This window comes from Boleophthalmus pectinirostris, unplaced genomic scaffold (assembly GCF_026225935.1).
Source record: "Boleophthalmus pectinirostris isolate CB_2022bp ecotype Guang Dong unplaced genomic scaffold, ASM2622593v1 HiC_scaffold_16, whole genome shotgun sequence".
Lineage (NCBI taxonomy): Eukaryota > Metazoa > Chordata > Actinopteri > Gobiiformes > Gobiidae > Boleophthalmus > Boleophthalmus pectinirostris.
Window position 1 is genome coordinate 11,768,428 of NW_026571095.1, and position 25,164 is coordinate 11,793,591.

Here is a 25,164-nt window from a genome sequence, read left to right on the forward strand (position 1 = left end):
AAAAGTGTTCTTGTGCCAATTTAAAAGGCCTGAACTATATTTGTGGAAAAAATGTGGCTGAAAAAAATGTGAATGACTGAAATTGCCTATATATTTCATAGGGCATTTTGTTAGATAAGAACCATAAGGAAGCAACTGCCAGGGACCAACAACTGAATCCAATCAGAAATGTTGAACGTCTAATCAGTGCGATGTGGAAACCACTCTCTGTAACAGTATCAGACAGTGCCTCTGTCATGGAACAACATCAAAGTGAAAGAATGGACGTGCCTAACATTTACTCTGAAACGTGTTCATCACTCATGGTTCAAAACTGTGTACTGACCCTTTAATTGTGTACTTTAAATTAGCAGACAGAGGCCATATATCACCTGTTTGTTATAACACATTTGTTGTTATTTGTTTTATTCACAGAACTCCAGCACGCCCTGCAGAAGAAACCCAAGAGGACGTGTATAGTGAAAATGGTGGGCACGAGGAACCTGTGGAAGAACATCGTCGTTCTCTGTGTCAACTCGTACGTTTTTTATACCCTTCTATTATATATCCACAATCACTGTAGCTTTGTACCCTTTTGTTGTTACTTTCAACTCTACCTCCTGCGTGCGTGGCGAGGTGGTGCCAGTTGGACGCCATTTTGTGTTAACCTGAGAACTTTTTACAGTGACGATAAGCTCCTCTCACCACTTCTCTTTCTCTCCCTGGCCGTGCTCAGCTCCTCTTTTTACATCTCCACAGGGATCAGTCCATTTCTGTCTGTCTCAATCCGTGCTCCTGAGCGCTCGCTGCCAGTGTCCGCGGCTCTGTTCAGCATCAATATTACATGAGCTCTGTCCTTATGAAACATTAGACCTCCAGAAGACAGGCTGGACCAGGGCGTGGGCAAGATCTGTGGGTAGATGTTGGAGTAGCAGAGTATCATAGGTAGATAATGATTAGAAAAAAAAAAAAAAAAAAAAAACACTAAAATGGGGGTTGCAGTAATAGCTTTAAAAACGATTATGTATCTCTATCTATCTGACCCAAGCTGCACTCACAACACAACTGCGACTAAACCAGCTGTCCCCACCTTTTTTCTTGTAAGAACTGGTATTAAGCAGAAGCATTTTTTCAGGGAGCAAAATCCAGCTCTTAACCATAATGTCTGAATACTCATGTTTGCTGTTTACAAAGTTAATTTGCAGCGTATTTTCAGAGTAAAACACATAAATATGATGTAACTATAAAAAGAAATACAACTATTACACGACTACAGCCCTAGTAATAATCAGGGATAAAATAATGTTTGCTTACAGACAAAGTGAACACAAATTATTAGTGATGGATTAAGGATTTTTTTTTTTTTTCTTCAGCCAATATCCAATATTTGTCTTGCTGATGTGACCAATAACCAATATTTGCTGATGACTAGTGATTTGCATTTTAGAAGAAACACACACCAAGAGAACTGGTGGTCAGTGAAAATAACATTATGAGTTGATTGTGTGTCTGATCTGTGTTTGTGCAAACATTATACAACAGAAATATCAGAAATGATCAAATGTTAGTCATTAGGGGTGTAACGATATCAAAGTCTCACGATGCAATATCGTCACTGTATGAACCTCATGGTACGATATTTATTGCGATTGGGGGAAAGCTCACGATTTGGTGGGGAGGATCACGATTAGGGATATAACAATATCCAAATCTCTCTGTATGATATTTTCACGATATACATCTCACGATATGATAGTTATTACAATATTTTGTGGAGGCTAAACAGCTGAAACTGTTAATATGCTACTTTTTCCTCTTAAAAATGCCTTGACAAGACTTAATTCAAAGAACTAAAACTTAAAAGTGTTAGAACTGTTATTTCTTCGTGTATTCTACACTGAAATGGACGAAAGATCATGGTTTATGTAGTTCACTCCGTCTTTTTTTAGCTATTGCTGCACCATAACTCTTAATTTAAGCGAAGAGACTTGTGATTCGATATATTGTGATGGTCCACGATATTATTGTGAGAACTTTGATATACGATATCACGATAATTTCGTTATTGTTACATCCCTATTAGTCATTCAAAACACAAATGTGGCATTAAAAGACATTATAAGTTAGTGTACGCCGTGTGCTGGTCCAAAGCCTGGCTAAATGGAGAGTAGTTTTGATAGGACAACCAATGTAAAATATTGACTCAAAAGTGCATACTGCATAGGAGACACATTTTATATGGCAGGGTTTCAGATAACAGATCACACTATTGAACTGAGCTTTCAGTTATGAAAGGGTTAGAGAGATTAGATTGAATTATCTGATAGGGGACAGTGCAATGAAACACATAATTAAACATCAGTACAACTCCAGAATTAGCCAAAAGAACTTTTCATCCCTTTCATTACATTAATTTTAATGTAATGTAATGAGTGCATGAACTTTTGTGAATTTTATATTAGATGATTTATGAAAATATATAACTGTCTTTTGAGATATATTTTCCCCACATTTTAGAATCTATAAACAAGCAATGTTTTTTATGATAGCAAACAAGTGCATTAATTTTTATTGACGTTCTAACCATATAATATATTCAATCAATTTAAGTACTAAAAAGATGCGCCATTGTGAATTATTCAATATATCAAGGTTAGACAAGACCTCACTTACTGTCATGTATTGATATAACATCACATTACAAGTTCAGTTCAAGTCAGGCAGTGATGTAGAGCACTTGAACACCAACCTGAAAGTCTGAGGTACGATTGCGTAAACAAGCAACATTAACCCAGAAATAGGAAAAACAAAGCAGACTCATGCCTTGTTATTAATGCATTATCTTGGGCCACTGTATGTATTTTATTGTATGTGATGACGTCATACATACAAATTTTTGTATTAATTACATTGTACTTTTATAAGGAATTTCTAAATAATAAATTTTAAAAAGTGAACCTGATCATTCCTTTTAATGACTACACCATATAACTCCCTCTATTACAACACAAATCTATGTTTTAATAATATTGCTTTTAACAGCCCCCCAGCTGCATGAAATATTATTGGCCTATCGGTTTTATTTGACATTCAGTAGGTCAAAATTAATTAATACAGATGGGACGGCAGCCAAAATTAATATTGTTAAAATCCAAAATTATGCTTTAATACAGGGAGTTCTTGGGTTTAGTCAGTAATTGAAAATACCAGGTTCAGTATTTGTGAATTTACTTTTTGGGTAAATAGACTTAGACTCAGACAAATAAGACATAATTATATAACTGTATACGTACAAGTTAAAGTAAAAATAAATAATAAGTACTAAAAGTATCTCAACTATTTACAAGAGGTTGTAAGGAAAACGGTGCAAAGATAAGACATAGGGTTATCTGTTACATAATGGTGAATGGTGAGTTGTTGTAAAGTTGTATGGAGTATGGCATGAGTGTAGTCCTGTACCTCTCATCATTTCATGGTTAAATACAATGTAATTAATAGTTAAAACTGGCCCTTATTGCCCCCAATCTGCGAGTATGCCATCATCATATACTAAAATCTGAAAACTACCAATAGAATGTTGTGATGTCATGTGAAACAATGCAATGAACACCATTATGTACTTCTTCGTTGCAGATTAACCGGGTATGGCATCCACCACTGCTTCGCCCGCAGCATGATGGACCCCGAGGCCCAGGAGACCACCATGTTCCATAACTTCTATGCAGACTACTACACAATGGCTGGCATCGCTGTGGCCTCGTGCATGGCCCTGTGCCCGGCGGTGGGTCTGATGGGCAGGAGAGGAGGTCTGCTGATGTTTATGATCATCACGGCTCTGGCTTCTCTGCTCCAGCTTGGCCTGCTCAACTGTGAGTACACACTATATATACTATGTGCTATTAGACACTCTTTGGCTATACATCACAATAAAAGAGACCGCTGTTGCATAATCGGTCTGAGCTTTGGGCTTGATAGATTATGTTAGCAGAAGAGAATGGGGCACTTTAGACAGTATAACAGTATAAGTGGCATTGTTACAGCCTTTTAACTGTAGCATTAACTAAATGTCATCAGTTTGTTTGGAAACTTGGTGATAGGAACAGTGAGATAGATGGAAAAATCAATACCAACTCAAACTCCATGTTGTGTCATAATCCTATATCTTGGCCGAGGCTGCCAGAAAGTGTGTGTGGTAGCTTTTGTTGTAGAGCGATCCTAAATGGTTAGATGCACTACAGTGGCACATTGTACAAATGCTTTTTTTTGCATATTCTTTTGAAATTCAAATATTCATGACTTCTGGTCATCTATTTTTGCCCTCTGCCTGGGCCTGTCACCATAATTAATATAACGACTTATTTGTTCAATACAGTACAATGCTATTGGGGGGTCAGTATTTATCGTGGGTGCTTTCTCTCTTGGCAATTTTTCTGCAGCCCTGTCAAATGTTATTTATATATTCTGGAAGAAAAACTTGACCAGACAGTATTCAGTACTGCTCTAACCTTGCAGCTTTTATCTATCTTAAAATACTTTGTTAGTATTCATTTGAAATAAAAGTCATGCTACTAGCTAAGGTCTGAGCTGGAGGACAGGTCAGAATTCTATGGTGGATTTTTAAACAGTTGAACTGATTGCAAATATGTTGACCTGGTTTATGGTTATTAATTTTTGCCCGGTAATTACAGAGATATTAAATACAGTCTAAAGGCACCATTGTTGTCAGTTGAATGGATTTGAGATTAATATTGCAGGTTTGTGGACCTAATCCTTAACACATAATGATGAGGTTCAGCATTTGTGGTTTTCTATTTTGAATATTTCTTTCACGAACAGTAAGTCTTCCATAGAGTTACTTAGGCCCTTGCCCTCCATTTGAGGTCAGGACATCATCACACTCTAGAATGTGAATGAGACCAGTCCTATTGGAATAAGAGTTCCTGAAATGCCCTCTGTAAATGAATAGCGCTGACAGGAGATAGTGCGTGGGGTTAATTGTGTGGTCAGACATGCTCGCAAACAGCTGTTTTAGTCAATATGTTCCAAAACTCTCTGTACACGAGCCGAGGTTTAGTCAATGACAAATGAATGTTACTTAAAGTTTAACTCTTAGCCACTTGGTCTATTTTAGTCTGTTTTTTGTTTTGTTTTTTTTGTTACTTTGTTTTTATTAGTTTTAGGTAACATTTCAAAACATACAAAAAAACAATATAAATCAAATACAATGTAAGTCTGGAGTCACAGGTTCTTTTAAACATGCATTAGGTAATAACATTTTAATGTACTATGTTGTTTTGCTGGTGTCATTTATGAATGCATTCTACTTTTCCCATTGCTCATTGTATTTGTATCCTTTCAGTTTAAGATTATGTTTATTTTTGTCAGTTTTTTAACTCTATTTTATTTACCTGCTTTTAAAGGTTCTATATTACACAAAATCAGCTCTTTAAGGCATTTTAGAATGTAACCTCATCAAAAAACATACCTGGAATTGGGTTTTGTTTATTCACACATGTTTGAGTAAAGCTGCATCATTAGTCTGTCTACATATCAAAAGCTCAGAATGGTCTGTTCCACCTTGTGATGTGATGAAGTGGTAGTTTTCAAGTTAACAGCTACCCTTTATCTTTAGTCCAGTAGATATTGGCAATTTCACCACACAACATCACAAAGTGGTGTGTTCTGTTTGAGATAAGAACTCAATATACAGGGTTTGTGTGTTAAACATGTATGAATGAAACAAAACACAACTTTGGGTATGTTTTTGGTGAAGAAAAACATTATAATATAAATCACAAAATAGTGTAATATAGGCCCTTTACTGAATGCCCTTTTTATTCATATTGTATTTTATATTTGTATTTTTACTTGTATTCAGTAGTTCTACTTTGTGCCCCAGTTTGGTCCAGCTTGTCTTAGTCATGGAAAAACATCATTTGCATTAATGCTGAGTGTGTGGGGCAGGAGATATTTTGGAAACAGAGATCTGGGTGTTACTGTATAACTAATACTTCTTCTGTTTTCACACAGTGCTTGGGAAATACAGTGGCCATTTGAATATTGGTAAGAATAACTACTTCTATTTTTTGCATTTGTTTTTTTTTTCATATTTGATAACACTTGTACTACTATAGTTCATTTTGTAGTGGTCCAAAGTTATTCCTCACTTACCTTATGCATTCCAAGCATCCTAATCCATTATACACATCATTATAGAGACAGATTTTGTCCATATACATGCAAAAATCGACTCTCTGGACTAGTTTGCTTTGCAGGCAAGATTTGACTTGGATTGCAGTATTTCATTTGGCCTCACAAGCCTTGCAGAGCTCTAGATGTATTTACAGTTAGCTTTTACTTATTTATCTCCTTCGTGTTAAACGGGGTGAGTCGCTTTGAGAAGAGAATTTCACATCTGGCCTCCTTCCAATGTTTATCAGACTCTTTATTTCCCTCTCACTAATCCCACTGTGGGAAGAGGACCTGATCTACTCTGAGTGATCAGTTTTGAATGCAGACTTTTTAACTTTTCTCGCCCCGAGAGATGCTGCAGGCTTTGTTTGGAATGTTCCGGCTTTAAACATATGTGTTTCTATGAAGACTTGCTAGTGACGCAACTAAGTCAAGCTATAGGTCAGATCTGGGGAGGGTCCCAGTAAGAATGGAGCAGTAATGTGCAATAAATAAATGCAATCTGGATAAATTAATGCTATACTGAGCAACAACATATTTATGTAAACCAGCAGGTAACTGGCAAAGCCTTCAACAAAAAAGTTTCATAGTGCACCTTTAAATCATCCTATTACAGGGAAAGGGAAAGCAGTAATGGCATTATTCAGTCATGCAAATGTAGCAATACTTGATGAGGAAGCGCATAGTGCACAGTATCTCAAAGCAAGGCAGAAGTTGTATTGCTGACCTCTCTCTTTTTAAAATATGTGTACTCCATATAGTTTCATGTTTCTATTTGTGATGTTTAAACCTAAACCTGTATATCAGTTATAATAATAAATACAGTAAAAAGAGCTGAAAAAAAACAACAACAACAAACAGTATTGATTTTCGCACTTTTGGACAATCAGTCAGTCTACATCTTCAAATATCAGGATTCTGGAAAAAAAATAATAATGATAAATACAAAAGAATATTGTATAGATACAAAAAAATTATAATAATAAAATAATTTTTTTTTAATTGGGACAAAATTCTAAATTGTGCCTTTTCTGAATATTTTCAAAAATTGTCTTGATAAATATTAAGACTACTAGCCAGGCTGGCGCCACCTAGTGCCTCCACTCAATTTCAATTCTCTCCAGCGATTAGATCAGGAATCAGAATATATTGACCAGACAGTTCGCAAAAACCTCTGAAGTTCAAGTTTGGGCACCAGCCAATCAGCAAAGGGCTATGCATTCTGTGTTGTCAGCGATTCCCGAGATCAAGGATTTAAACCCAGAACAAAGAGAATGTTTGGTGAATTTCATCAAGGGGAAAGACGTTATTGCTCTTCTTCCTGTAGGAAGGATCTGGGAAAAGCTTAATATACCAGTTAGGCCCGTTAGCGGCACATTACATACGTGACTACCAAATAGCAGCAATTGGTTAAATGAAAAAAGAACCCACCTACCCACCTAAGGTGAGATGGTTTCTATGAAGCGAAACCGACTGATGAATCAGTTTATAAGACTATGACAATTCTATACTTCTATTGTTTTGGTTTTCTTTGTTTTGTTTTTTGTGGTATCAAAATTTGTATTACCTAAGCATTCCTTGGAGTTACTATTTCAGTGTTCTTTGTACATTCTGTAAATTTGATATAGATTAGAAATAATGCTTGTCACAGTGCTATTCAGGGTTTAATGCTAATGTAATGCTAACTGCCCTGCTAACATTACCAGTGCTGTGTCTGCAGATAGCTCGGGTACGCTGAACAAGAACTTCTCCATCGCCTTCTCCATCATCGGCATGTTCTCGTCCCACGCCGTCAGCAACCTGAGCATCTTCTTCTGCGCCGAAATCACCCCCACTGTCATCAGGTATCGCTCCGTGGGCTCTCAGGGCGGGGGAGAGGGAGGGGAAATTGGATTGTGCTTAAGTGGATGTAGTATGCCCTTCATTCATAGAGACATGGACAGGCTCAATAAAACACAACAGGCAGGGAGATTAAAGCTGCGTTCCATGTGTCCTTGCAGCTCGGATTGGAGTTTCTGGGTTTTAGTTACCAAGTCGGACAAATTATGAACAGTTATGTACATTAAAAGCATTGTAGTTTAAGTAACTTGTATAAAATTTGGGTCAGATGAGGCATCTACTATTAAAGAAAAATCAAATAACGTTACAGATTGTTAGCCAGGCTGGTGCCACCTAGTCCCTCCACTCAATTTAATTTCTATCGAGCGACAAGGTCAGGAACCGGAATACACTACACGGTTTGCAAGAACCCCGGAAGTTGTAGACTACGCACCGGCCAATCAGTGAAGAGCCGTGAAGCCATGACGTCAAACTCAAGCGCCTGTCTGGGTCCCTTTTGTGGTACAGCACAACAGTAAACAAAGCGGTCGAGATGGATGTAGACAAAGCCATACATTTTGTGTTGGCAACAATTCCCGAGATCAAGGATTTAAAGCCGCAAAACAAAGAGAATGTTTGGTGAATTTTATCAAGGGGAAAGACGTTATTGCCCTTTTTCCTAAGGGATTTGGTGCATTACATACATCACGACCAAATAGCAGCGATTGGTTAAATAAAAAAAGTGCCTGCCTACCGTCGAGCGAATGAATCCTAATGCTGCGAGGTCAGACGATTTCCACGAAATGAAACCGGCTGATGAATCAGGCTAACAGATTGTAGCTTTAAGGACAACTTGAATAAATAAATGTTTCTTATTGTTGTAAATGTATTCTATTTATAACTTGTCAAAAATCTTCGCTCAGATAACTGTTAAAAGTTCCTAAACAAATAAAAACTTTTATGTAAGCGCGCAGCCGGTATGCAATATGGCTGAATGTGACAGGAAGGGCATCTGCCATAAAAAGCTGTTAAATCACCCGAAACAGTTAGTACCTGAATGGCATAAAAGAATGCATTATGTGTACTTACTGCAATACTTTTGTTCTAAAGCAAGTTAGAAGTAAAGTAGTGCTTTATGCAAGGTGATGTCATACCAAAATCATATAGACAGAGACGGATAATGTTTTAATATATTAAAATCCCACATAGGAAACAATGTATGTGGCTTATTCTTCATATAAACAACCAAAGAAATTCACATGTATGAGAAAATGTTATGGCAAGTGTTAAGTTTCACATCTTGAGGTACTCTTGTGTTATTTAATTGCACTTCATATGATACCAGACACTACAGTGAAACATTTATATACCAAACCCATTACATCATAACATTCCAACATTCTTACAGACACTTTAGCAGCTCCACCTCTTGTTAAACCATGGTAAGAAATCACAGATGTTTCATGACTATTACAATCCTGCTGTCAAAGCATGTATGAAGGCTGTGTCCCTAGAGAATACAAGGCCTAGCGTGGTGAAAACTCCCTATCTGTAATTATGTAAAAATTGCCTGTACACATGCTGCCATCTGGTGGTGAAAGAGGGTTATAACTCACAGGACTGCAGGAAAAGGGAGTGCCTTTGTTTGTAGTGCAGCACTCCCTGGTGCTATGTGCTTAAATGACAGGGGTATGACAAGAAGCCTGAGAGATCTTTCCCAGTTTTCTGATGGTTTCAAGATGTTGTGTTGAAACAGTATAATTGGATGCATTTTGCCTTTAATTAAACTAAATGATTATAACGCAGAAACAGATGATTTACTGGTGGCTTAGCTATAATATTTGTTTATAACTGTAACTGACATTGATTTGTTTTCCTCTAGGGGTGGTGGTCTCGGTTTGGTCCTTGCGAGCGCTGGCTTCGGCATGCTCACCGCCCCCATCATGGAACTGCACAACCAAAAGGGCTATTTCCTCCACCACATCATCTTCGCCTGCTGCACGCTCATCTGCATCATCTGTATTCTGTTGCTACCGGAAACGCGCTACCAGCCCCTCCCGGAGACCCTGGCTGACGGCGAGAGCTACACCAGGCAGCCTCTCCTCCACCCGCGCAAACCCGGGGAACAGCGCCTCCTGCTGGGCCAGGCCGAGAGCAGCAGGGACTACACCCGGGTCGGTGTGGGGGACACGCCTCTGCACGAAGCCGCCGCCACCGTCGTCTCCACCATGGACTCCACTGCGTCGTCGGCTGTGGATTTGACTGCCGAAGTGCCCGTTTTCATGGAAGTGCATCCGAGTATATCTGAGCTTAAGAAAGACCCCAACGGGCATTCTATTTCCTCTTTGTCCACGCCTATTGCAATGGGTAAAGACGCGGTAATTCACGCTAGCAAAGAGCATTTATTGTCTTCCACTCCTCTGCACAAAACATCTCACGTTACAGACCCTCTTTTAGCCAGTGCAGAGGAGCCCCCCACTATAGTCTTGCATTCCCTGGGGACACAAGCGCACTCCGATCTTCCTGAAGTCAGCGAAACTAGCTTTTCTCCAAGCAAGGAACCGGAAACGCAACCCTCGTCCTCGCAAGAGCCCTCCTCTTCGTCGCCCGTGCCTCCTCGCTCGCTGATCTGCACCACACCTGTCATCGAACCCCCACCCACTTTCACGCTAGAGTCACCGGAACTGGCTCAAGATGGCGAAATTGCACTGAAATCCGAACCTGCGCCGACAGACGAAACTGCGCCGGCGCCCGCACCTTCGGATAGCTCTCCCGGTCCTACTATGCATGACAGCGATGCCCCAAAAGACTCTGAAAATATAACCACTACCGTTAACATTCCAGACATACATTTAGAAATAATAGATCAATCCTCAACTGGGGAGTCCACTTTAGCCATTTCTCAAGAAGAAGACCCCAGCTCTTCTTGCGTTAATGATGTAATTTCCCCAGAAGTGCCCCCTTCACCTCCTCTTCCTCTTCTTCCTCCCACTGACCAAAAAACGCTAATAAACTCATTCACTCCCCCGCCCCCGCTTGAACACCCTGGCCCCATCCTCCCAGTTACAGACATTGTGAACTCTTCCCCTATGCTAGAAACAACAACCCAAAACGGTACAGACATTGTTCAGGCCGAGCCCGAGTCAACCGCCTCTTTAGATCTTCTCCCTCCTCCCCTCACGGATTCCACACAGGCAAACCCTTCTTACTTTGAAATGGACTGCACCGTCTCCTCCCCCATAGACTCTGGTGTACGTTCAATACGGGACAGTGCCAGTACAGAAAGCAACATTGTGGCCGGGGTGTCACCTTCTTGATCTAGTGTTTGGTTGCACAATGATGCTTTGTGTTTTGGGGACTTGGGAGACTAAAACCATGCCACACAAAATAACAAAAAAGCAAAGAGGAGCATAAACTGGCAGGCACTTAAAACACATAAGACTGTTTTGATGTTGAGGAGTCTTAGAAATCTGCTGTATGTTTCTTAATGTGCCCATTCCTTCAGCCAATGAATGACCGTGGAGACAGGTTTGATCTAGAATTCTTATAAACGAGTGTTGGTGTGTATTGTACTTTGATATTGTTGTATTGTTTAGGCTACTTAACATAATTACGAGGAAGTTTAGGAAATCTGAGAGGTGAGATATATTAAAACTTTTCTGATGCAGGGCCAACTACATGCTTGTTCCCACAGATATTATTGCTCTACTTAGATTAAAATATTCCAGAGTATGGCATTAATCTTCTCTATTGTGGAGTAAATAAAATGGAGACCAGGCCAAGTTACAGATCGGCGGAGAGGCGAGCCTACTCACAGTAAGAATGAAAGTTCTCCAATAAAAACACAGAATTGGATAAGTGCCAGATGGATTAGTTTTAATACATACTCTGGATTATTCTAGACAAAGCAATCATATTACTGTGGAGACAATCGCGCGGCAGGTTCTCCACCACAAAAGTGACATGGTATGTCTTTAAAAAGTGTTTAAATTTACTAGCCAGAAATATTTGATCACTTTTATAATGTTTTTGGTCTGGTATTAAACGCTGTACTAGGAAAAGTCTTACATCTGAACCTTTAAAATTCAAAACGTCAAATATTTGATGCTCACTGGTGCTATAAATAAGAATAATGAAAAATTAGGATTGTTGCCATAGCGACCGACAATTTAAAACAAAATATTGGAAGTGAAATAAGTGGAAAGTCCTCAAAATGTTGCTCATAACAGGTAGTTGAAGTCCTTGAATAGACTGTGCTCGATGCTCTCTGATACCCTAGGTTGAGACAGTATGTATGCCCCATGTTCTGGGTTTATTGACCATGGATATTTTATGTTCCCAGATTTAATTATAAGACAAACCTGTGTACATTTACTGTTATACCAAGTGACACTTTTGAGTAAGACTTCAAAGAGTATATTACTTACCAACACTGCTCGTTTTAGGAATTACTTAAACTTTTGTGGAAGACCAAATGAGCGTTTTGGGACTTGCAAATGAGAGTGCCAGAGGCTGGGAGTTTATTTTTGGAATAAGTCATTTGAAATCACCAGCCTTTAAACTATACTTTGACCAATGGTGATATCTGTCATTTTAAAAATCTACAATAGCCACAATCACGTCGTGTGGGACTGGGGGGATCACATGCAAAGAGAATTCTAGTCAGCGGTACATTTTTAACCAACGTTTGTGTATATTGCCTTACCTTCTGAATGTCTGAGTATTTCTAACAGTACAAAGGTAAACAATCGAATTTACTTCATGCAATGCCAAAAAAAGAGACTATGCTGACCAAAATTGTACATGTAGAAATAGTGCCAAAAATCAGTTTGTTACAGTAAGGAACTAGATTCAGTATTTCCTTGTTTTGATCATTTTTTTCCCCTTGCCATAACATTAACTATAAACCGACAATGGAATGGCCCCTGTTTATAAAACTGAAGGAGCAATTTCAAGCTTACTAAATGATTTATTTTTTATTATTGTATATGTTGACGCAATGAATTAGCCACCAATTAAGTTCATACATATTTCAGTATTTTAAAACTCACCTTTGATGTGTCCTTACATGCATTACTTTCAGTATTTGTAGCTCTTCATTTGAATTCCAACATTTTCTTTGCATTGGGGTCAAATTCATGAGCATAATGGTGATAGTGTCAGCGATACAAATTGAAGTAATTTTAGTCGACAAGATGTGATCTCAACATTGCAAAACCATCTACATACTAACCAAATCATAACGTGGTAAGGTATCGTAAATAATGTATAAGTGGTGATTCAAAATGCATAAGGAAGGCCAATGATATTTGATGTACATGCAACATTTTGGTACATAACTTGTGTCTTGACTTGTAGTGAGAAGCAACTGTTTACAGAAATTCTCATTGATTCTGATAATACGTAATAATAACGCTGTACTGTACATTTATGAAGCCAATAACGGACTGTCTTGTCATTTCAAATGTGATACACAACTTTTCATAGTGCGTTGCATAGTACGTCATTTAATCCAGGGAGTTTTTAGCGTATATTTTTAATTAACACACTTATTATTGTTATGGTACTCAGCAGGTGCTTTATTCAAGTAACTGGTTTTACTCAAGTCAGCTATGCACTGACATATGCTACTTTTAGCAACTGAACCTTGCCTAAAAACTAGAATACTTAATCAGCAAACTTCCATATTCAACCACATGTGTTTCATCTATATACACGGATCAAGTTTATAATAATATAATGATCACTGAGGAAGTGATAGTGTGTTCTTTTGTATCACAAGTATGACTCGGTATGATTAGGTACTGCATATTTGGAGTTAAGGGGCCTGTACCTGATTTTAATTTTGGAATCGCAAAGATACTTTACATCATGCATTGTGTGGTAAAAGGTGCTAAATAACAAAAAAAAAATCTGACTTTAAAATATCATCTATTCATTTTATTTTACATTGCATTTTCTTCAGTCATATCTTATCCAGAAGTTACTGACAGGGTCACCTCTTCATCCAATCAGGCACATTGTTACTAAGAATCATGGAAAACAAACTGAGATTATCTAGACATCTGATTCTTGCTGCATTTTCAAGTATATTTTCGAGTATCAAATAAGTAAATCATAGACTGAGATGGGAAAACTAGGAGGAAACAAATGCATGATACTGTCCTACACAGTTGTTTCTGGGTCAAGGTGCAATATCGGGAGAGTAAGGACTAAGTGGGCGGGTTTGAAATCATCTACAGGCCCCTTTAAGGTTGACTCATGTAGTTCCTATCGACAACGTGGTCATAATATTTCGCTTGATCCGTGTATATGCTATGCTGCTATACGCCACAAAGCACAAAAATGCCCTGCGATGATGTGATGTCAGATCTGTTTGTCTGGACAGCAAAAAAGGGAAACTGGATCAATATTTTAAAACATTTTAGAACATTCATATTTTAATCTACTTCAGGAACAGGGTTTTGACACTGGATTTTTAGCAGAATCTTGGAAAAGAGAAATTTTACTGCGGTGGTCAGTAGCTTTGCATTAGTCAAACTGTGTGTTGTTTGTGAATGTTGATATTCGTCTTAATGTGTAAACTAAACAAAAAAGTCACCAAAAACCTCATGCAAAAACAGTATGAAGATTTTAACAGCACAAAGACAACCAGCGCCCGTGCAGCTGTAATGTAAGGGTGGCTGGGAAAAGTTACCTTAGTAAGCATATGGTTTCAATTAAATTCAAAATGTTAAGCAATGTTGACACCAGCGTTGACAAGCTCCTATGAACTGTTGGGGGAAAGAATACACTGGTTTTGGAATGTGTAAATACAGTAACTATTGTTGACTGGAAAGAGCTTGGTGGTCTCTTATAATAAGCCCCATTCACACATGCAGCCTGACCTGGGAATTTACCTGCATTTTGCCAGAACAGAATCATGTGTGAACAAAGCCAGAACAGATTTTCCTGCATTTTTGATTTGGCAATTTTCTGGGTAAATTTCTGGGAATATTCAGGGACTGTTTATGTGTGAATAAACCCAGACAATTGCCAGGACACTCACTTGGTTGCCTAAGTTAAGTACATAGTTCTCTTGTTTACCAGCTTGATTTCCTGGTTACACTAGTGGCGACGTTCCCTTTACGTTTATTTTAAAGTTGCACCGTGTAACATTTCTGGCCGATCATCAGTCAAATATTTGTTTCCATGCAGATGTTATTGCTTTGTCTGGAATGTTTCACAGTGTTCCATTAAACTATTCTTTCTTCATAGATACCAAACTAGATCAAGTTACAGTTCGGATCTGTGGAGAGGCAACCCCGCTCACAGTCAGAATGTTGTTTTTGAGCTATACCACCTGTAATTTAATAAAAGTAGAGCTGCTTGATGTTATACTGTGGAACATTCCAGGTAGAGCATTCTTATCTTATCTCCATAGAAACAAGGGGGTGACCAATCTTCAACCAAAAAGTTACACAATGCTAAAGGTTCAGTATGAACAGAACAGACCCGGTAATGTTCTGGGACTGGTGCATGTGTGAATAGGGGGCGCCGCTGAGTGTTCTGGCATTTTGGACCCATCAATTTACTGGGACCTTTGTGTGAATGGGGCTTAAAGGTGGTGTTTTGGAATCCCCAGTGCGCACATTTCAGGTTTGCTTCTTTTTAACCGTACTACTCTCCACGGGAGACTTGAATGAATGTAAAAATCATTGATTGTACCATTTGTAATTCCAGAATGATTGGTTCCATGTTTTTATTTTATTTTAACATGCATAATGCACTTGTATATAAGCCATACATGTTGTTAAAATAAACCACTATTTATTGATCAGCTGTGGATTCTGCATGTTATTCATTGTCTTAATGCATAATCATTGCTATTCATGCTACAGTTTAAGCAGAGTAATCGACACAATATTGTTTTGAATAAGTCAAAACCATGATGATATTTAAGGTCAGTAAACCGATTATGACAAAACATTAATCAATCAAAACAACTTTAGTGTCACAAAATTGTATGTAGTATTTTTTTTAAATATTAAAATCCATAAAAACGCCCTAACTATGTCCCCATATTCAAGGTCAATATGTTCAAATCAAATATTGCTTTTAATGGTAATCATAATGCAGATTTATTCTTTTTCTCTCTCTTTTTTCTTTTATAAGAGAAAAAAAAGAGAGAGAGAGAGAGAGCGAAAAAGAATGAATCAGCAAAAAAGAAATTAGACATGATTGTTTTAATTTGGTGTTTTGCTTTCCAAAACGATTATCCAATCAGAAAGCAGAAAGCCTCACATGAGTCTCTTATTGGGTGAGAGTCCAGATTTTTTCAGTTTGAACATAGAATGCCTCCATGATCCGAATCCTCACAACCTACACCCCGCTCCTGCAGTGCTAGTGCAGCCTTTGCAGCTCAGTGACAAAGCATGTCTTTATCCCTTCACTGATATCGCAATAAGTGGATATATTATACTAGATAATTGATATAGGTGGTTTATATGTGATTTTATGATTGAACTTGAACATGCTGTGCTATAGATTGTCAGATAGATTGAAATGAGGCTTAAAAATCCATAATTAATTGAGAGTGAACCCCAGAAAAAGTAATATTTGTTATCTGGAGAAACTAATGACAATCCTTAAATAAACACATCTATAGAGTATTCCTGTGCTGTTCCACTAGTGTTTTTTTTCCCCTTTTTTTTTTTTTTTTTTTACAGGAAAAACAATTCTTAGAAACTGCAATCCTGTCCATTTTACTCGAGACCCTAACCCTTTTTTCCACACCCCCAATAACTCTGGTGCTCATGAAACAGGACAAGACAAGTTTGTTTGGTCAGCACTATTCATGCTCAACGACGGCTTGCAAATGCTTTATTTTTCTTGACAGTTTGCTCAAACGGTTGGAATTTACAGACAGACGTACCTCTTTCCGGACTTAAGAGAAAAGCTGCGTAATTTGTCTTTTTTGTCGCCATCCTGGGTGAGGTCATGCAGCAGGCAGGGTGGAGGAGAGATGATGAGACTGCATGATTCTGTGGACCACTGCATCAAACCGGAGCACTCCTATTGGCTAAGAACGGACCGGGGATGTTGAGATGCTGCAACGTCATCTGACCACAGCGAGGCGTTATACTTGGGCTATCTCACCGACCCTACGCCAATGAAACGTAGCTGTTCCCGAGACATAACATCGCAGAAGCACGTTGACTCGGCGGTGAAGACACAAGAAAGCTAGTCTGTTACAACAACAACTCCACCATGAGGGAAATCGTGCACATCCAGGCCGGGCAATGCGGGAATCAGATTGGCGCAAAGGTAGTGGCACGGTTAATTAATAATACCATGCGTAAAATTGAGATTAAAGATATCTTAACATATGCTATTACGCCACTTGAAACTAACTCTTTCGAAATATATGTTTTTGTAAACTTTAGCCAGGTTTAGGGCGCGGCAAGTTATGCAGACATACCCTTTTTGATGCGTAAAAGAAATGCGTAATGAAGCAATTACGCAATACGATTAAACGTGTCCTTTTGCTAATCGTGAGCTATATTACACGAAATAAACGACTTTTAACTTCACTTTTAACTTCACTTTATCTTATCTTTTAGTTCTGGGAGGTGATAAGTGACGAACATGGGATAGACCCCACCGGCAGCTATCAAGGTGACAGTGAATTGCAGCTAGAGAGGATCAGCGTGTACTACAATGAAGCTTCCGGTTTGTATTTTTTATTTCTAATATTCCATTGCCTCCGTGGCTGCTCACATCCTTTGCATGACCCAAACTCGTCCAAATGCTACTGTATTTGCTACTCTCACGCCATTAAGTTTAACCTACAGGCCTTCTCATTGGCCTAAAGGAGAAATGAGGACAGGGAAGGTGCTCTAACTGCTCTGTATCTGTCTCCTCTTGTGTGTGTCTATAGGGAGCACAGGTACCTGCAGTCTCAGCCTTCTTCACCTCACCCCACCACCAACGCGTCACCTCACTGTCTGACTTTAATGGCGTGGCATGATGAAGGTCATAGTAAACGTATCTTGTATTACGTTGGCTGTGCACAAAAGGATGGTCATACAAAGTGCTTTAATATGGAGTAAGAAAGCTGTCAAAAATATTCGTGCGCATAAAATAGAAATCCGTGCGTATTTGGGAAATCCGTGCATATTTGGCTGTAGTTGCGCATAAAATAAATATTTGTAAACTCTCAAATGAGTCCAGTCGTACATAAAATATATTGTGTGTATTTTATCCATCAGAATACGAATTGAAAAATTACGACGTCATGAATTACAATCACGAAATGAAAATTTACGATTACGCTTTCATCAGTACGAATACGAATTCACAGACGGAACTTTACTGTCAAAAATGCGTCATCACTTCACAGACATTATTCATCGAGCAGAAGAAACATCGATCAAGATCAAGACTGCGCATGCTCAGGTTTGTAGCAGAGGGTAAAAACAGTAATGGCACAAGAAGCTACAACAGCGACCAACAATTGTGTTAATTAAAATCTATTGAAAAAATGTCTTGAATTCGGGAACCGAACGCTGCTGTATAATATTGTGTAGAAACACCTCCTTTGCACGGGAAATTGCACCTATATGTTAGATAACATAGTGGTAGCCAGTTGGCTAACATCCGACGTAACGTTATCCCAGGGCTAATTAGCAAATATCAGGTTCTCTGTATGTTTAGATTAAAACATTCACGACTACAGCCACAGCGAGCATCAGTCAGTCTTAACTTCAGCTGCATTTCAGACAATGGGTTATACATGAGTTATAATGGGTTATAATTAGCAAATCCATCCACGTCACGGTGACGTTAAACTTCCCGGTAAATACTGTAAACATACCAAGGTGTTGCCTGTAAACACGAACATTAATTGTTGCTGGAAGCTGCATTAAACTGTAATGTGTAACATTTCATTAGCTGTGACGTCTGTAACCAGGACAGTTTGGTAGTGTTTGGTGTAAACTGGGACATTTCAGCATCCCGAGGAACATTTGGTGGCATTTCATGCGAGAAATGCAGCGACTGACTGATGCTCGCTGTGGCTGGAGCCGTGAATGTTTTAATCTAAACATACAGAGAACCTGATATTTGCTAATTAGCCCTGGGATAAAGTTACGTCGGATGTTAGCCAACTGGCTCCACTATGTTATCTAACATATAGGTGCAATTTCCCGTGCAAAGGAGGTGTTTCTACACAATATTATACAGCAGCGTTCGGTTCCCGAATTCAAGACATTTTTACAATAGATTTTAATTAACCCACTTGTTGGTCGCTGTTGTAGCTTCTTGTGCTATTACTCTGTTTTTACCCTCTGCTACAAACTTGAGCATGCGCAGTCTTGATCGATGTTTCTTCTGCTCGATGAATAATGTCTGTGAAGTGATGACGCATTTTTGACAGTAAAGTTCCGTCTGTGAATTCGTATTCGTACTGATGAAAGCGTAATCGTAAATTTTCATTTCGTGATTGTAATTCATGACGTCGTAATTTTTCAATTCGTATTCTGATGGATAAAATACACACAATATATTTTATGTACGACTGGACTCATTTGAGAGTTTACAAATATTTATTTTATGCGCAACTACAGCCAAATATGCACGGATTTCCCAAATACGCACGGATTTCTATTTTATGCGCACAAATATTTTTGACAGCTTTCTTACTCCATACTTGAATCGCTTGCTGAGTAGACAATGGGTGTCTCTACTGCTGCTGGTCATTTAAAGTGTAAATAATGGGGCACTGTCATTATCACTTGTAAAGAGCACATGTTTACCTACACTTAACGATCCTATATTATGCACAAGTGATCCTCTTGAGCTTTAAACCATGTTAGAATGTTGTTATCTGATCAAAAACATTCCCAGAGTTGTGTTTTGTTTCATTCACACACATCTGAGTAACGCTTTATTATTAATCTGTCTACAACACAACGGTCTAAAACACAACTCCAGGTCTGTTTTCATGACAACATTATAACATAGAGTAATATAGGTCCTTTAAATAATAAGCAGATCAGTTGTTATTTATACACTCAAATTTGTATTTAGAATAGTCTGTGCATCTTTGAATAATCTTTATTCTCCTCTATTCATGATGTCATTGTTCCAGTCTACCCACCCTTTTCACTGTTACCGTGATCTGCAGTTAGCCATAGGAGGGGCCGGCAGCATGTGGTCACTTTGTTGTGATGACGTTACAGTGACTTACTGTGAAGGGGCAGGCAGGAATTGGCTGATAATGCCTCCTTGGGATCTACAATTTTTTAACCCAGACGTCAGCAGACTTGTTTCTTTAATTAAGTTAAGTCAATTTAAAATGTCCAAAATATAAATTATAGTAAACAAAAGCATGATATGTCTTCTTTAAAGACACATAGCAAGAATATGACTTGTGAAAAACCCAAACTTAGGTTAAATCTTTTCTAAATGAATAAGTAATAATAATGACATTGCCCGCAGCTGGATGTTTTTTGCATGTTAACAATATAAGACAGGTTACATAAAAAAAAAAAAAGGTGATGATTTCTGTGTTAGACTGGACATTGCCAGCTCAGCACTTTTACTCGGTCTATAATAAACAGTGCAGCAGCCATGCAGAGGCTGTACCTGGAAGAACTGGGTTAAGACCGAGCGATGTCGGGGGAGTGCACCAGCTATGAATGGCCTCAAAATCAATGTAGACCACTGCAGTGCTTTCAAACATTTTCACAGCACTCCAGAATGTGTAGGGAAGTACATTTTAAATCAGTACTAGCTCTAAACCAAAATTTAATCAGGTCTAAGCTTAGGCTGCAAAGAGTTTAAGTTTGTGACTAAACTATTACTTAAATATTCATTTTTATTTAAGTATCACTGTTAACTGTTATCTATACTGTACAGACTCTAAAACTAAATACATTTTCCAACCAATACAGATGCGTTATTAAACCAAAACAGCATAAAAAGTATAAGGTATTTTAATTTTTTCATTTCACAATATGATTTGTAAATATTTTAGTCTTTCTATAATCCTTCAGTCACCATATGTTACCTGGTCTGGTTAAAAATGTATTTAAAAATGTCAGTGTACAATAGAAATAATTGTGTCTTAATTGCGATTAGCTCACTAATTGAGAATATAATTGCCAACAAGTCAACTAGTAAAATATTTTTTTTCTGTTGTAGCCCTAAACCAAAACCATCAAAATACTAGATGATAACAACAGTAAACTGGGGCCTTAATTACAATCACTACGACTATAAGAAGCCCATGTGTCTTTACTATCTGTATTTCTTCTCCTCTCTTTTTCTGTTCAAAGGCAGTAAATTCGTCCCTCGAGCCATTCTGGTGGACCTGGAGCCTGGGACCATGGACTCAGTTCGCTCGGGTCCGTTTGGGCAGCTGTTCCGACCAGACAACTTTGTATTCGGTGAGTGCACAGTGAGGCATTTTGTGGAGAAAGACACGCTGAATTCATTTGTGTCAACAGTACCTTGTGACAGATCCAATAGTACTGCAGCAGTGTACATGCAGTTGAGTACAGTACATACACACCATTAAACGTTAGAGCTGAATGGTCTGAAAATAACATAATAGGCCCCATATATAAGGCTATTTTCTGAACTCTGTTATAATGTTTCCTCATCACAGACATATCTGGAGTTGTGTTTTGTTTCATTTGCACATGTTTAACACACAAGTCCTACATATTTAGGCTGAGTTCTTCTCTCAAACAGAAAACACTCTGTTCCACTTTGTGATGTCATGTGGTTAAACAGGAAGTGCTCCACTGTTTTTTAAACAAAAATTACGTCTACATGACATCACAAGGTGGAACAGAGCATTTTGAGCTTTGGAGATGTAAATAGACTTAATAGAATGGATTACTCAAACGTGCCTGAATGAAACAAAACTTAACTCCAGATATGGTTTTGAGGAGGTAATGACATTCTCATCAATGTGGCTTAAAGCTCACAAGAGTCATCTTTGTGTAATATAAGACCTTTAAAATTTGTTACTAATACTGAACAGTCAGGATTGTTAAAATACAGACTTAGATGTAATCCATAATGTACAATCAGCTGTTTTTTAAGAATGATTCAGGCTTACTAAGTAAGTAATAAAGAGGTTAGTGATAGGAGTTTCGGTTGGGATACCGTTACCAAGCCTGAATCATTCTTAATAAACTTCTTATTGATTATGAATCAAGTTTTGTCGCTAGACTTCATGTGTTTTTCTTCATGTGAGTCATGTGTTATTAAGAAATGAATAAGTATAGCGACATACTTCTTGATTTTAAAAACCCCAGCTGATCACTGAAAACTAGAAATGACTGAAACTCGATCAATAGAGTAGAGTAAATGTACACATAGGTAGTACAAACTGCAGTGCTATGTCTGTGTACAGACCCATATACAGCTGTGTCAGACCAAGACAGCTCCAGCAGTGACTCAGCAAAATCCAAGTCTGTGTAGGGACTGCTGCAGTGCTCATCTCCAACAAGACGCAGCAGAGAAAGTGCTTACAGAAGACTTTCGTTATGTCAGGAAACACACGAAAATACTTGCCCTTGCTTTATTGTACCAATGACTAATAGTGTGTCTGTGTCTGTGTGTGTCTAATAGCAGAAGTGTGCCGTGTGCAAAAGATGCGTCTGTGCCTTTGCTAGTTTGAAAGATGAATAGTGAGTTAGGGTTAAGGTGAAGGTTAAGGTTAAGGTGCACTATTGTCCCCGTGGGGACATTTTTCCCCATTTTTGACCCATGTTTCAACTGCAGCCTACTCCAAAATATGAACCTCTGTGATTTGTAACAGAGCTGTGAAAATATCTATTATCATTAACTACTGTCAAACCTAGATATCCATTTGAAAGGTATTAACTCTGAACCCAGACCTTTCTTGAATCATTTTAGTATGCTCTTGATCTATATCAGAATGTCAGTGATTTGTATAATGCTTGATAATGGTACTGGAGTGTGAAACCAGTAAACAACACCATCTATTCTTAGCAATGCACTCCCGATTAAAACCAGTCACACTAACTACAACAGTTTTCTTTATAATATGTAAATCACAAAAGACTATGAGAGAAGAGAACCTTTATTTGTCCCACAGTGGGAAAATTCAATTTTTGCATTGCAACGTTCAAGAACAGCAGACTATATACAATGAAGAATAACATAAACTATTTAAAATTTACTTAAATCTAATCAACCTAACTAGAAGAGCAGAAATACTATGAATATAGTTAAGAAGCAAGTACAATTAAAATATGAGGCTAAAACACTATTATGTACAATAAGTTCCTATGGCTATGGTTATGCAGTGTACAGGAAATGAACAGAATAAACAGCAGGTAAAGTGAGTTCATTGTATTGTACTGGTGATGATTCATATGTTACTGTTTAGCTATAAATCCTTTCACACATTCCTGAGCACACATTGCTTTCTAGTGTTTGCTAGTAGCACTTGTCCATTAAGCTTCCATACATCAGAGAATCGTTATATCGACTCAGACCTTATCTCCACAACCACACTCAATCTAGCTAGCAGGTAGACCGATCATAAATGCTTAAGTGCTTGTCAAGTTCCATCTTTAATGTGATATAGTGAAATGAATAGCTGAGATGTTTGTGTTTTCATAGGTCAAAGTGGAGCTGGGAACAACTGGGCTAAAGGCCACTACACGGAGGGCGCTGAGCTGGTGGACTCGGTTCTGGACGTAGTTCGTAAGGAGTCGGAGAACTGCGACTGCCTGCAGGGCTTCCAGCTCACCCACTCTCTGGGAGGGGGCACGGGTTCCGGCATGGGCACCCTCCTCATCAGCAAGATCCGCGAGGAGTACCCCGACCGCATCATGAACACCTTCAGCGTCATGCCCTCGCCCAAAGTGTCCGATACCGTGGTGGAGCCCTACAACGCCACGCTGTCTGTGCACCAGCTGGTCGAGAACACAGACGAAACTTTCAGCATCGACAATGAAGCTTTGTACGACATCTGCTTCCGCACGCTCAAACTGACCACCCCGACCTACGGCGATCTGAACCACCTGGTGTCCGCGACCATGAGTGGGGTCACCACCTGCCTGCGTTTCCCCGGGCAACTCAATGCCGACCTCCGCAAGTTAGCCGTCAACATGGTACCCTTCCCCCGCTTGCACTTCTTCATGCCCGGTTTTGCCCCACTGACCAGCAGGGGGAGCCAGCAGTACCGCGCTCTTTCCGTGCCCGAGCTCACCCAGCAGATGTTCGACGCCAAGAACATGATGGCGGCCTGCGACCCCCGGCACGGTCGCTACCTCACCGTGGCAGCCATTTTCCGCGGCCGCATGTCCATGAAGGAAGTGGACGAGCAGATGTTGAGCGTGCAGAACAAAAACAGCAGCTACTTCGTGGAGTGGATCCCCAATAACGTGAAGACCGCCGTGTGCGACATCCCTCCTCGCGGCCTCAAAATGTCCGCCACGTTTATCGGCAACAGCACTGCAATCCAGGAGCTGTTTAGGCGCCTCTCCGAGCAGTTCACCGCCATGTTTCGACGAAAAGCCTTCCTTCACTGGTACACCGGAGAGGGCATGGATGAGATGGAGTTTACCGAAGCTGAGAGCAACATGAATGATCTGGTTTCCGAGTATCAGCAGTACCAAGATGCCACGTCAGATGAGATGGGAGAGTACGATGAAGATGAGATGGACGATGAAGAAGAAGTTCGTCAAGACGTCCGCCATTGATCACAAACCCACGACTTTCGGAATATCGCAAAATAAACATCTGTGGACTGTGCAATAATTAGCAAAAAGTGATTGTATGCAGTATTACGAAGAAGCCTAACTGTTAAGCATTTATTATTTTAAAGGTAATTCAACATGGCTGAAGTGTAATATTTAAGCAAGTGACTGGTTCAAGCTTTGCCAAATTAACTGGTGTCTTGTCTGCGATACAGTTTTGTAACCTTCAGTGAACATGTTCTCTCTGTCAAATCATGTGTCAAATAAATCAGCAAAGTTCAAAACTGACCAATTTGGTGTTTTCTATTTATTTATTTTTTGGAATATTTGGCGACATCTCGTGGGAAAATGTCACAATCATCTCTAAACACAGAACAAAGCAAATCCATGACTTAACCAGGATTAAATCAGGACTATAGCAAGTCTTAAAAGAACACTGCTACTTTTC

The 25,164-nt window shown here is 39.0% G+C and overlaps 2 protein-coding genes across 5 annotated transcripts in view; both read left to right on the forward strand.

Annotated features, from left to right (window-relative positions):
• Window positions 1-15,808, forward strand: part of LOC110158117 (solute carrier family 22 member 23-like) — a 72,735-nt gene extending 56,927 nt beyond the window's left edge. For all 4 annotated transcript variants that reach the window (XM_055152117.1, XM_020922550.2, XM_055152115.1 and 1 more), the window contains 5 exons: window positions 415-517; window positions 3,613-3,848; window positions 6,010-6,042; window positions 7,892-8,015; window positions 9,872-15,808. In XM_055152117.1, the coding sequence (XP_055008092.1) occupies window positions 415-517; window positions 3,613-3,848; window positions 6,010-6,042; window positions 7,892-8,015; window positions 9,872-11,306 (1,931 nt within the window). In that variant the 3' untranslated portion in view covers window positions 11,307-15,808. The remainder of the gene's footprint in view (window positions 1-414; window positions 518-3,612; window positions 3,849-6,009; window positions 6,043-7,891; window positions 8,016-9,871) is intronic.
• A 1,166-nt stretch (window positions 15,809-16,974) lies between these two features.
• LOC110158922 (tubulin beta chain-like) lies at window positions 16,975-24,987 on the forward strand. Its single transcript, XM_020923489.2, has 4 exons — window positions 16,975-17,295; window positions 17,592-17,700; window positions 21,309-21,419; window positions 23,635-24,987. Exons 1-4 carry the CDS (start codon window positions 17,239-17,241, stop codon window positions 24,717-24,719), a joined length of 1,362 nt encoding a protein of 453 aa, XP_020779148.1. The 5' UTR covers window positions 16,975-17,238; the 3' UTR covers window positions 24,720-24,987.
• The last annotated feature ends 177 nt before the right edge of the window (window positions 24,988-25,164 follow it).

Coding starts and splice junctions, on each gene's coding strand:
- LOC110158922 (XM_020923489.2), top strand. CDS start 17,239: ATGAGGGAAATCGTGCACATCCAGGCCGGGCAATGCGGGAATCAGATT. Junction 17,296..17,591: donor GGAATCAGATTGGCGCAAAG/GTAGTGGCACGG, acceptor CTTATCTTTTAG/TTCTGGGAGGTGATAAGTGA. Junction 17,701..21,308: donor GTACTACAATGAAGCTTCCG/GTTTGTATTTTT, acceptor TTCTGTTCAAAG/GCAGTAAATTCGTCCCTCGA.